Source organism: Gekko japonicus, unplaced genomic scaffold (genome assembly GCF_001447785.1).
Source record: "Gekko japonicus isolate JY-2015 unplaced genomic scaffold, Gekko_japonicus_V1.1 scaffold169, whole genome shotgun sequence".
Taxonomy (NCBI): Eukaryota; Metazoa; Chordata; class Lepidosauria; order Squamata; family Gekkonidae; genus Gekko; species Gekko japonicus.
This window is the reverse complement of record NW_015161951.1, coordinates 494,108-508,215: the sequence shown is the minus strand read 5'-3', so window position 1 is coordinate 508,215 and position 14,108 is coordinate 494,108. Positions and strand designations below refer to the sequence as shown.

Below are 14,108 nucleotides of genomic sequence, written 5' to 3'. Positions count from 1 at the left end.
TCAGGCACGACGTCACTTACCTTTCCGTACCTTCCTGACGGAATCCGATTGGTCCCGGACATTTCGTTCCTGCCTAAGGTAATTTCTGAATTCCATCTGCAAGCTGAAGTCTTCTTGCCGACTTTCTATCCAAATCCAGTATCTGCTGAGGATAGATTACTGCATACACTGGATGTCAAGAGGGCTCTCTTGTTCTACCTGAAAAGGACACGTCCAACTAGGAAGGATCCCCATCTATTCCTTTCATATGTGTCACCACGCCTGGGGACTCGTATAACAGCCCAGCGTCTATCCAAGTGGATAGTGGAGTTGGTACGTCTTTGTTACCTCCTGGCAAAGCAGCCGTTGCCTGGTCCCATCAGAGCTCACTCCACTAGGGCTCTTGCGACATCTACGGCTTTTCTGAAAGGTGTGCCAATACATGACATCTGCAAAGCTGCCACATGGGCTACGCCCAATACATTCATTAGGCACTACGCCCTCGACGTCCGACGCACCAATGACAGCATCGGCCGTCACGTTTTGTCTTCAGCCCAGCGATGAACATCCTGCCAGCACCCTCCTCCAGGTAGGATATGGCTCCCTAGTCTCCCCTTGGTGTGAAGCACAGAGACCACGAAGAAGATAAACAGGTTGCTTACCAGTAACTGGTGATCTTCGAGTGGTCATCTGTGCATTCACACCACCCGCCCTCCTTCCCCTCTGCTGTCAGCTCCTGATTTTTTGATAGGTGTTGATTGGCGGCGGTGCTTTGAAGGAACTGGCGGGATCTCCGCGCCCGTCCCTCTGGGCATGCGTGCCGGGGTTCTTGCGCATGCTCAGTGGGACCCGCGCGAAAATCCTTTGAAACATAGCTTGCTACAGCACCGGTTGGGTCAGCGCAGGCGCACTAAACCCATTGGTGTGAATGCACAGATGACCACTCGAAGATCACCAGTTACCCAGTTACTGGTAAGCAACCTGTTTTTTTTTAGAAGTTTGTTTATATGTTGCACTTTTTCTTTAAAAGGAAGAACAACATGCCAATACATCTGCCAATTATGATGTGGAACTGCTTCATCACAAGGAAGCACATGTAGACTTCTTAAAAAGTGGTAAGACAGAAAAGTAAAACTCCTTCTGAGGTGTAATCAGAAAATCGCTTACAGTAGTACCATGGTTGTGGATGTCATAAATTGGAGGCATTATTATTGCGTGTGTGTGTTAAATGCTATCAAGTTGCTTCTGGGTTCTGGCAGTGCTATAAATTAATTACTTCCAAAACGTCCTGTCGTTAACTGCCTTCTTCAGGTCTTGGAAACTGAGGGCCATGGCCTCCATTATAGAGTCAATCCATCTCATGTTGGGTCTTCCTCTTTTCCTACTGCCTACAACTTTTCCTACAATTTTTACTGTCCTTTCCAGTAACTCTTGTATTCTCATGATGTGACCAAGGTACAATAGCCTCAGTTTAGTAATTTTGGCTTCTAGGGAGAGTTCAGGCTTTATTTGATCTGGAAACCATTTATTTGTCTGTTTGGCGGTCCATGGTATCTGTAAAACTCTCCTCCAACACCTGTCAGCTGTCTTCATTGTCCAACTTTCTCACCCATACATAGTAATGGGGAATGCCATGGTATGAATTAACTTGATCTTGGTCATCAGCGACACATCCTTACGCTTAAGGAACTTTTTGTAGCTACTTCGTGGCTGCCCTTCCCAGTCTCAATCTCCTTCTGATTTCTTGATTGCAGTCTCCCTTTTAGTTGATGATGGAGTGAAGGAATTGAAAACCTTAAACAATTTCAGTTTCTTCATTGTCAGCCTTAAAGTTGCGTAATTCCCCAGGAATCATTATTTTTGTCGTCTTGATGTTCAGCAGTAATGGTGCTTTGGCACTTTCTGGTTTACGCTTCATCAGTAGTTGTTTCAGTTCTTCCCTGTTTTCTGCCACTGATGTGGTATCATCTGCACATCTCAAACTGTAAATGTTTTTTTTTCCAGTTTTCACTCTACCTTCATGTAAATCTAATCCAGCTTTCCTTATGATGTATTTTGCATATAGACTGAAGAGATAGGGAGATAAAACACATCCTTGTCTGACACCTTTGCCAACTGGAAAACATTCTGCTTTTCCATATTCTGTCCTAACAGTAGCCTCTTATCCAGAGTATAGTTTGCATATCAAAACAATCAGATGTTGAGGCACACCCATTTCTTTTAAAACCAACCATAACTTTTCATGATCTGGCGTTTCTCATTCCATATATGGTAGCTGTCATTGTAAGATTTTGAGCATCACTTTACTCATATGAGAAATTAATGCAATGGTCCAATAGTTGGTGCAATTTTTGATCTCTCTCTCTCTAGTTTATATATAATTGTTATGTGTACTATATTATTGTTCAAACAGACCTTGCATATATTAAAACTATCCCATACTTAACATGTAAAGTGATGGATTGATGTAAAAAGAAGGAGGACACAGTTGGAATATCAGACAGTACTAGTTTGTAACCTGGTGGTTTTTGCCAGTAGTTCTACTAAGACAATGGTACTCACTCTGCAGCTCATAAAAAGACACATTCACAATGACCATCAAATAAAAGAGCCACATTTACTTCTGTCTCTAATACCAGGCCTGCCAGTCAGAAGCCCCAGCAGCCTTGTCCACTTTCCTGTAACATGGGGCAGGTGCAACAAAGGGAATGGTGCTCAGAAGAGTCATAGGTGGCATGTCAAAAAGCCTTATATTGCTCTTGAGCCACTGAGTATCATTGCACTAAGATATTCATGTGGTCATGTTGTTAGACTGGAGGGTAAAAATCGTGTTGGAATGCAAAGCATTTGTTCTGTTTTTCTCCTCTCTTTCCCCTCCTTCATATCTAAGCTACCCCTTCCCCAGACTGTCCTACAATGAAGGGAGGGGCATGTAAAATATCCCCCTATCTTCCATATTGTCCATTGACAGCATAAACATAGCACATGGGTTCAAAACAATCTTATACTGTTGTGTATGCAGGGGAGAGGGAGATTCTAAATTGTTCATTTACTTACCACACACACACACACACACACACACACACACACACACACAGTGTTCCTCATGACTTATAGTTGCAAAAGGATAGCTGTGTTAGTCTATTGAGGGGAACAGTGAAGAAGGTCTGGATTACTGGCCCTTCATTACCTGTCAGTGCACAGTTGCCCCTTCAGATCAAGCTTCCAGAGAGGGGGTATCTTTTAGGGTTCTGCATTAAGACACGTTAGCCACACAGTATGGATTTTGCTCTCCCTTTTGGGTGTTTGTGCTAGGTTCTTGCCCAGTAGTGTTAAGTGCCCACTCTGCTTTTCCTGCCATCAAAGTGCCACACTGTTCCCTCTATGTCCACACAGCAGGAAGCTCTGCAGCAGTCCCATGCTGCATGCCCTACTTAATGAATTATGGGGTGACCTGGCCTGGGAATTTGTAGGGCTGGGTGCTGGGGAGTGGGTTTGGTTGCCACAAGAGAGGAAGGTGATTGATTGTCCCTGTAGTTGGCATCCTGTACTCCTCTGGACCTTTTGGGTGGGGCTGCACCACTGGTGGGACACTCCAGTTTTGGATTTGCATGGCTGCCTATGGGCTGCATTTTGTTTTTTGCTGATGTAACTTTCCACCGCTGAGAGGGGGGAATTCCCAGGCTGAAACAGATCAGGGAGTCTACTAACTCCCACCATACCCCCTGGCCCACCCACTTCCATATCAGCATGGGAGCCTACACCACAGATCACCAATGGGCAGCCACCACAGGGCTGTGATGGTGGCCAGGAGTGGCAGAGCTGCTCTGGGGTACTTACACTGGTGTATCTTAGAGATATGGCAGCATAATGACTAGTCAGCTCCCTGAGCACTCCCAGCCCCCCAGATTGCACTGTTAATATAGTTTACATCAAGCACTTTAGAGAACACGAACTGTTGCAGATCTTCTCTTCTTGGTGTCCTGTCTTCCTTAATATCCTGGTACTAAAGAAACTGAGTAAAAACAGGAATTCCTGCTACATTATTTCATGACTTTAGGATGATTCTGATAACAGTGGTATTGATAAGGATGTGGATTAATGATGACTGCAGCTAAAAAGTCAGTGCAGACAGAGGTTTTTGTAGGAGTCCAGGACTCTACTGGGATGCCCTTTGTAAATTCAAATGCAAAAATTATTCAGTGGAAGAGGGGAGAAGGACAAGTGGCATGGGGTGACCTTTGTTGGGTGTCTTCAAAATTTCTGGTACAGAAGATGCGTAGTTGAAGGATTTTTAAAGATGAGTGATATGACCCAGCTTGGAATGTTGAGGGAAACTATTTCAGCATGAGAGAGTGGTTAAAATGACTGGGAACTGAAAATAGCATATTTTGAGAACAGCAGGTAATAACTGAAACATATGAAGAAGGAAAGTTGTTGACCTGAAGGTGACAAGTAAGACTTTGTTGGCTAGAATGGAGATCGCATTTTTGAAAATGTTGTTTGTTCCTGAAATAACCTTTTCTTGATGGATGACAGGCCTTGTAATTGGTGATATTGGTGGTAGTATTCAGTCCTGTTATAGTGATTTGTTTTTAGTTGCTTCATGCTTTTTTTTTTGTTAATTTGGTTTTACAGGTGACAACCATATGGGTAGCAGTAGCAAAGAGGGCACAACTAAGGAAACGGTAACTTTGAAATGGTGCACCCCAAGAACAAACAGTGTTGGTAGGTACCTGTTTTGAAGCTGTTTGTGCAGTTGCATAATGCTCACTATATAGTGCACTTCCTCTTTCCCCTGTCCCCCCCCCCCATTACCATACTTCATAGAACATGCCTTGCAAACAGCTAGGAGAATTCTGCAGCATGCATTTGTTTCCAGTCTAATTATCTGATTGCTTTGTTTCATAACTTTGAGCACCTTGTATAATGTGTATAGACCTTATTTGGGGACAGTTTTCAGAAAATGAATATCGAAAGCATTTGTGAGGAGAAGTGGGCAAACCATTTTTTCTAAAGATTTGAGGTATGCTGAAACTGATTTCCTTGTTCACCAAGCTGTGTTTTGAATTTCAGGGCCCTTAAAGGTACAAAGTGGCCACCAAACTAAAATGCTGTTGATCATAACTTCCAAATGGAGGCTGACAACAGCACAGTTCATCGTCGTGGCTTCTGTGTAGTCTCACATTGGGACTGTGTGTGCACAGGCCAGCCATGGGAAAAATTCCAATACTTTCTAGTAGACTAGGAGTGCCCCTCCTCCCTCTGGTGCTTTCCCACCAAAATGATCACGACCAGGAGGAGGGGCGCTACTCCGTCAGTTCTGTTTTTGCTACTGTGAAGACAGGATCTCCATTGCTGTTCTGTGTTTTTTCCTCACCTCATTCTTGAGGCTGAGGAGATTTCTTTCACTCAAAGGTTTTCTCTTTGTCATCAGTATTCATTCTAACGAAGAACAAACTACATTTAAAGAAGAAAAAATTCTGGATTTCCACTGTGTCATTATGGCTCAAAAGGGGCCTCCTCAGGATTGTGCCAACTGTGGCTTTAAAATGGTGCTGATAAACGCCCATTCTCTGTGCCTTACATGCCTAGGGGTTCACACAACTGAGCTACTTGCTCTTTCTGTTACCAGTTTCCCCTGAATACATGATTTGATAGAGCTGGACTCAGAAGAGCTCTTTTTTGAAGTCTCTGGCTGCATACCAGCCTGAATAAAGGCAACTTTCCCCTCCCTGGTGAGGTGTGGTGTGACAGAGCCTCAGATTCAGTGGGTTTTTTCAAAGGCTTTGGCTGTATGCCAGCCTGAATTAAGTAGCACATTCTACCTTCTTGGCTTTGTCTGCTCTGAAGGGAGAAACCTGGAGGTGTTGTCTGACAGAGGCTGCAGCCTGCCTGCCTGAAGGAATCCCTTCCTTTTCCTGGCTTCAGATCTGAGAGCTTGGAGATGTGGCCTGGCAGAGACTGCCTGACTGAAAGATTCCCTCCTCCCCTCCCTGGCTTCTCTCCAATAGGACCAGAAGCCTGGAGGTGTGGCCTGGCAGAGGATGCCTTATTGAAGAACTCCCTCCCCCCTTCTCTCCCTTTGGAAGGAAGAAGGCTGGAGGTGTGGCCTGGCAGACAGTGCCTGACTGAAGAAAACCTTGCCCCTCTCTGCATTTTCTCAGATTGAGCTTGGAGGCGTGGCTTGATCGGAGCCTCTTTTAAAGGCATAGCTATGCTTGACTAAAGGAAGCCTTTCCTGGTCGCCCTCAGCTTCAGAGTGAAATCCTTGGAGGCAAGGGTTAACAGAGTGTTGCAGTTCTAAGTGGCTCTTTGTGAGAGGTGTTATGTATCAGAAGGGTATTGTGCTGTTTATTTGTTGTTTTGACTGGAGCTCTTTGTCCCCTGTAGTGTTGTTGTTAGTTGTATTGGGCAACAACAGACTAGTTACGCTTAAGGCCTGTGAGCGTTATTTTACTGCTCACTCTATTGAGACTACCTTGGTTCCAGGGTCAGAACCAGTTCTCTGTTGACCTTAACTCCAAGCCCTCTTGCTAATGCCTAGTTCTAAAAGCTGACACAGTGACACAGCAGCCTCGGTCCACCACCTTGCTGCAGTCTTGCAGCACTGAAACTTAATCCTAAGGGGCTTTTCAGCTGTTTCAAGCCTTTCCTCTTGGTTCCATGGTAGACTTTGGAACCTCAATGATTTTTGGGGCTCCGTAGCTGATGCTGTTTCCAGTAACAATGATAAACCTGCACCTCTAAACCCAATCTTTTTGGAGGCAATTTCCCCCTGTCGGTTTCATGTATTCCCACACTCTCTTCTTCCTACCAAGGAATGGCACTGACTGTCCCCAGGGTTCTCAATTTCACTGCTGCTTCTGGAAGAGAGCTCTTACTTTTACTGGGTTCAGACTGTTTGTGGAGTCACTCTTATGTGAAACCATTTGTTGTGCAAGCCAGTGTTGGGCTAGGATCTGGGAGACCCAGGTTCAAATGCTATTTTGTCTGAAAACTTGTTTGTGAACTTGGGCCATCACATTTTGTCATCCTGACCTGGCTCGCAGGGTTCTGCTGAGGAAGAAATGGAAAAATATAAAATGTTATCAGGCACTTTGAGTCCTTGTTAGGGAGTAAGATACACTCCATACCCATCTTTTTAAAGGATATCTTATGCTTTTTTACTCAAAACAGCTGCCCCATGGGACAAAGTCTCTGATGTGCAAACTGTAGTTATTAGCTGATGTTACAGCCTCTGCTACAATCCTTTAGCAAAAATATGCTTGACTCCATTGGTCATCTCTATTGTTCTTTTTTTTTTAATTGACTCTCCTAAAAAGGAGAGAATTTATGCTTTTAATATCAGAAAGGAGGAGGGTATATAGTGGGATTAAGAAAAGATTGGGTGATACTTTCATTAGTATGTTAATCTTTTGTTAGTATTAAACAGATCTTCTTTTGGCTTCTTCTGTGAGTTGTCCATCGTCTTTCCTCTTAACCTGTAAAAAAAACAATACTGTTAATATATTAGAAGTGTCCTTTTGGCTTATTGTTAGTAAAGTCTTTTCTTGCGCATTCTGAACCATTCTTCATTATTTGGGCTGCCTCCCTTTCACATCTCTCAGATTGTATGATGAGCCTTTTCCCGCTCCAACATCTTCCGGAGTCTTAACTTCTCCCTCCGAGCCGCTGTCTCTGTCACTGTCCAATTCTTCCCATTTGGCGAGTGCTGCCTCCTCTGAACTGGCATGTCTCTTCAAAAAGTCTTGAGCTTTGAAAATGGAGTCAATCTTCTCCCTTTTATCCTTGAACTTGAAAATAAGTCCTTCTGGAATCAACCAGCGATAGCTAATTTGATGGTTTTGCAAGAATAAGGTCAGTCCTTTGTATGCTTTCCTTTTCATTCGAATTTCAAATGGAACATCCTTCAAAATCCTGACTGTCTGCTCTCCAATCTTCATGGGCATTGAAGATGACACTCTCAGTATTTGATCCTGAACTTTCTGCTTTGTAAACTTGACTACCACTTCTGCCGGCAGGTTATTCATCTTTGTAAAATTGGAATAGGCTCTGTAAACCAGATCCATTTCCTCGCTTATTTTATCCGCTTCCCAGCCGGTGAGTGTTGCCAAGGCTTCCGCTAAGATACTTCGGAGATCTTCTTTTTCCATTTCTTTGATGCCCTGAAACCGAAGAGTCAAATTTGATTTTTCCATTTGAAGCATCAATAACTTTTTGTCTTGCATTTCTTGGTGTTTTTCCATTTTATCCACCTTTTTCTTGACCTTTTGAGTGTCTTCTGTTGAGACCAGGCATTTTTGCGCGATTTCCTCCATTTTCTTGGCTGTAACATTCAACTGTGTCTGCTGGTTGCTGAGAACACTTTCCATGTTTGTCAACGTTTGATTGATTTTCTGCATTTGCTCCAGCAGAGGGAGCAGAAGATCACTCTCCTGTTGAGTGACAGCTGGCTCCAAAGGGCGGGAGCTAGCACCGGAAGTTCCTCCCAGCTTCTTTGCCGGCTTCTCCTGAAACTTTTACTGCCCCGACATCTTTGTTTTATTGTTTACTTTTTAAAAGTTCGTGCCGCGCAGCTAGCAAATATATCTTCCTGCCTCTCTTTAAACAATTCACCAAAAGGTAACACTGCTTCTTTCAAATTTCGCTCCCCCCTCTTCTCCTGTTAAATCGGTCTCTGTTATATTTGGGGGGGGATTTCCCCCTCCTCCCTTTCACTTTTTCGTTGGGGGGGGGGCGTGCGCTTCGCTCCTTTTTCCCCGTTTCCGACCGGCAACTCACAGTTTTGGCCAATTTTCTTCCTCTTAAACGCTTGTCCGATTGATCACCCAGTGACGACCGGCGGCTCTGCTAGTCCCCGTGTGGGGCACTGCCACGGCTAGGGCCATTGGGGCATGGGGCGAGCCTCAATTTCCGACCATCCGATCGGGAAAGAGGCACATCCCCTGTGCGCCCCGGATCGGATCCTCTGCCTGAGGTTCCTTAGGGTCTCCACTTGTGCGGATCCCCCCCTTGGCCGTGCGTGGGCGAATCGACTTCGGGAGCTCCCCGAAGATGCGATCGCCATTCACAGAGTCCAAACCGGAAGCCGGTCATCTCTATTGTTCTTGATGGACTACAAGTTAAATAACACCATCTTTAATTAAACCACTGCAGAGAGTGAGTGCTGTAAACTTAACCCTGGAAGGGAAGTGGAATTTCTCTATCACCCTTTCCCTTTAAGTTGTGAATCAGCAGGTCAATATGGCCTTTTACTATTCCCTTTGAATGGAGCTCATAAGAACATAGGCGAAGCCAGTGGGGCCAGGACACTATTGCCCCCCCCAAACACCAAGAATACAAAGTATCACTTGCCCCAGACCAAGAGTACCTATCTATAGTAACGGTAAAGGTTTCCCTTGTTCGAAAGCCAGTTGAATCCAACTCTAAGGGGCGGTGCTCATCTCCGTTTCCAAGCCGAAGAGCCAGTGCTATCTGAAGACATTTCCGTGGTCATGTGGCTGGCATGACTAAATGCCAAGGCGCATGGAACGCTGTTACCTTCCCACTGAAGCTGTACCTATTTATCTACTTGCAGTTTCTTGCTTTCGAACTGCTAGGTTGGCAGGAGCTGGGGCCAGAAACTCACTCCGTCACACAGCACTAGAGTCTCAAGCTGCCAAGTGACAGACCTTCCAGTCTGCAGTTGAGCGTCTTAACTTCTGAGCCGCCGCGGCCCATTGTTCCTATCTATATACCTTATGGCTAATAGCCACTGATGGACCTCTGCTTCATATGTTTATCCAATTCCCTCTTGAAGCTGTCCATGCCTGTAGCTGCCAGCATGTCCTCTGGCAGTGAATTCCATGTGTTAATCACTCTTTGAGTGAAGAAGTACTTCCTTTTATCAGTTCTAACCCAACTGCTCAGCAATTTCATTGAGTGCCCACGAGTTCTTGTATTGTGAGAAAGGGAGAAAAGTACTTCTTTCTCTACCTGCTCTATCCCATGCATAATCTTATAAACCTCGATCATGTCACCCCTAAGCTGTCGTTTCTCCAAGCTAAAGAGCCCCAAGCCCTTCAACCTTTCTTCCTAGGGAAAGTGTTCCAACCCTTTTATCATTCTAGTTGCCCTTTTCTGTACTTTTTCCAATGCTATAATATCCTTTCTGAAGTGTGGTGACCAGAATTGTACACAGTATTCCAAATGAGGTTGCACATTGATTTATACAGGGACATTATGATACTGGCTGATTTGTTTTCAATTCCCTTCCTAATAATCCCCAGCATAGCATTGGCCTTTTTTATTGCAGTCACATATTGACTCGACATTTTCAGTGAGTTATCTACTGCAACTCCAAGATCTCTCTCTTGGTCAGTCTCAGCCAGTTCAGACCCCATCAACATGTATTTATATTTAAGATTTTTGGCCCCAATGTTCATCACTTTGCACTTGGCCACATTGAATCCCATTTGCCATGTTGACGCCTACTCGCCCATGCTTGACAGATCCCTTTGGAGTGCCTCACAATCCTCCCTAGTTTTCATCACCCTGAACAATTTAGTGTCATCCGTAAATTTAGTCACTTCATTGCTTATTCCCAACTCCAAATAATTAATGAACAAGTTAAAAAGTATCGGACCCAGTACTGAGCCCTGTGGTACCCCACTGCTTACCACCTCCACTGTGAAAATTGTCCATTTACAGTCATTCTCTGTTTCCTATTGATTAGCCAGTTTTTGATCCACAAGAGGACTTGTCCTTTTATCCTATGACAGTGAGATAAGATCTTCCCTTACAGAACCCATGCTGAGTCTGCCTCAATAGTTTTTGTTCATCAATGTGCCCACTAATTCTCCCCTTAATAATGGTTTCCACCAACTTACCCGGTATTGATGTCAGACTGACTGTCCTGTAATTTCCCGGATCTCCTCTGGGACCCTTTTTAAAGATGGGGGTGATATTAGCTACCTTCCAGTGCTCAGGAATTGTGGCAGATTTTAATTAAAGATTACTTATTTTTGTCAGGAGATCCACAAGTTCACATTTGAGTTCTTTCAGAACTCTTGGATGTATGCCATCTGGGCATGGAGATTTATCAGTTTTTAAGTTGTCTATCCATCAGAGGACCTCCTCTCTCGTCACCTCAGTCTGACTCAGGTCTTTCAACACCCCTCCCGAAATCAGCGGTTCCGGAGTGGACAAGCACTTCTCATCTTCCACAGTGAAGACAGAGGCAAAAAAAAATGCATTTAGCTTCTCAGCCATTTCCCTATCATCCTTCAGTACTCCTTTTACCCCTTGGTCATCCAAGGGCCCCACTGCCTCCCTGGCTGGTTTCTTGCTTCTAAGGTATTTGAAGAAAGTTTTATTTTTGGTTTTTACGTTTTTTGCTATATGCTCCTCATATTCCCTTTTTGCCTGCCTGATCATAGGCTTGCATTTTATTTGCCACAGCCTGTGTTCCCATTTATCAACCTCACTGAGACTAGCTTTCCACCACTTAAAGGAATCCTTCTTACCTTTTACAGCTTCCATTATTTTGTTAACCACACAGGCAGGCAAGTCACCATATGGTCAGTACGTGCGTTTGCCACCCAGCTGTCTACTTGCCTAAGGATCAAATCACCACCAAGAGCCCCTCTCCCTCACTACCCAGGGATGGTTCCTTGGTGTGAAAGGATACCCGTTCACCAACTGAAGAAGAGGTCCCTTCTGAGGGCACATTCCCCTTATCCTCAGCACAGTGCCCTGTTTTCTGTCACTGACAGCAGCAGGGCTGCCATTTTCAGAGTGGGACATATCTAACAAGTCCACAGGAGTCTTCTTCATATGCCTAACTGACTGTCTCTGCTTCTCCGGGTCAGCCACCTTGGCCTCAAAGATGCAAACTTGTTCTCTGAGATCAGGAGCTCCTTGCACTAGGCACACAACCAAGATTTCTGTCCAGTGGGCAGATAGTCATACATGCAACATTCCATGCAAAACACTGGATAGCCCCCAACCCCCTGCTGGTATTCTGTCTTCATAATTGCTTTTTAAAAATAATTATATATAATCCCCCTTTTAATACCCTTCATATTTATGTGGTTCTCCTTGTGGAAAGTCTACTTACCTTACTGGGAACACAAGGGGACTAGGGCCCTGACTTTCTGGTCCTTCCTGGGCTTCTTACAGAGCCCCTAGAGTCAACTAAGAGCCACAGGTCAAGAGCCATTTGACTCACACCTCTGGGGAGGTGCAGCCTTAAATAGAAGCCTCACCCAGCAGAGGGCAGGGCCAGCAGCTATTCAATTTACAGTCAAACAAATCACCCTTTCTCAAACAGCCAGGATTCTGCAACAACTTAAAACTCACCCACACACTCCCAAACACTATCCTCCCACACAGTATCCTCAGTTAAATCTGCTCAGATGAAAAGAAATAAAAAACACTCACCCCTCCAGCAGCTCTGTCTTCTGCTGCTTCTCAGAGCTCAGCTGGGTTAGCTTTGCCTCTGCCGAGGTGCAGCCTCAGTAGAGGTATCTCTCAGCCTATGCTGGTGATGTACATGACAGATGTACATTACAGATCTGTTCCTTTAATCTAGGTAATCTTTTTATATTGCCGTAGTCCATGCTAGGAATTAGCGTTGGGAGGGAAAAAAGAGGCTCCACAGAGATACTATACATTTATTTATTCATTCATTCGTTCATTCAACTTATATCCTGCTTCTTCCCTGGCCAAGCAATTAAATAGACAATAAAATCAGAATTACAGTTTTAAAATCCAAATTCTTCAATACAGTTGGACAACACTGTGTGTGTGTGTGTGTGTGTGTGTGTGTGTGAGGGGGTAACAGGCTTGTTGTCAGATCCTTAAGAGTCACCTCTTCTTCCCCTCCTTCACATAACATAATGGCTCAGGGTTGTGCACACAGTTTTTTCTGTGTGCAAAATGCCAAGTTCTATCTTTGGCATCTTCTACTGAAAAAGTCTCTTGTAATTGGACTTGTCAAAAATCCTGTAAATTCTTTCATCTCTCCTCTATGGTGATTTACTCTAGAAGAGAAAGAAAAAAATCTCTAGTCTGCTGTCTTGTCCACCAGATTTCCTACAATTCTTTTTGCACCTATGTCACTTTGTGGACTCTGATCCAGGATCTTCCTCATCCTCTTCTCTGAGGGGAGGTTGCCTGACTCCCAGTAGAATATTCAGTTTAATACTATCCCAGGGACAGAAAACAGGTGCAGTTTCAAATGATTCATACGTGTTGGTATGCACCTGAGAAGGCTTATATTTAGGCTCTAATTATGTATCTTATAGTCTAAACTTTTGCTGTCTTATTCATTGACCTCTCTACCATTCTTGCAGAGAGTCCCTCTGCCATTGCAGATGGAAGCTCCCAGTGGTAGAATTCCAGCATTCTCCTTCATTTTGGATTATGCCTTGGCTGTTTTACAAAACGCACAGCAACTAGGGTAGCCCATGTGAGGCTGCTATATTGTTTTCCCCTGCTCTTTTGATGGGTGATTGTTGATCCTTTCTACGCAATCCTTTTTATCTTACTGAATGCCTCTCTTAGTCTTTAGTCAGTCCTTATTTTACTAAGCTTTTTTGGCTTCCACAGCTGCATTTTCTGGCATTTTTACATATATATATGTGACACCATAACAGAATTTGTATTTTTTGCTGTATATTTCACCCTTCAGAGGATCTCCAGATTTGTTTTTCTTTCTTTCTGAGACATATCTAATATGTATTATTCTGGTGGTCTCGGCACTGCATTTTTCTCAGAGCACTTCTTTTGACTCTGAGCCTCTAGAAGTTAGTGTCATCTCAGATGTCTCTCAGATGTCTTCTTCCCTGTAGTGTGGAGACACAGCTGTGGGCATGTGTTTCCCAGTAGCTCCTGGTCTTCTGCAAAATTAGTTAGTTATACCACTACTTTCACCTAGACATACCTTGCTTTTGTCTTTTGTTTTACTGCAAACACGCCACATAGTCATGGAATGCACTGCAATTATGTTTTAATTGACTAACCGAGACCAAATCCCTGATACTCTGAGTGGAGGCCTAGGCTATTTGGCCTTGCCCCTCAATGGGACATTCTATGCCCTGTCCTCTTTATTCCTTTCCTGACAGAGACCCGTCATTCAGGAATGC

The 14,108-nt window shown here is 44.2% G+C and overlaps 1 protein-coding gene across 3 annotated transcripts in view; it reads left to right on the top strand.

Moving 5' to 3' along the window:
* The window catches only part of ASUN (asunder spermatogenesis regulator), a 74,161-nt gene that overhangs the window by 30,510 nt on the left and 29,543 nt on the right, over positions 1 to 14,108 (top strand). For all 3 annotated transcript variants that reach the window (XM_015429447.1, XM_015429446.1, XM_015429448.1), the window contains 2 exons: positions 1,010 to 1,094; positions 4,618 to 4,707. In XM_015429447.1, the coding sequence (XP_015284933.1) occupies positions 1,010 to 1,094; positions 4,618 to 4,707 (175 nt within the window). The remainder of the gene's footprint in view (positions 1 to 1,009; positions 1,095 to 4,617; positions 4,708 to 14,108) is intronic.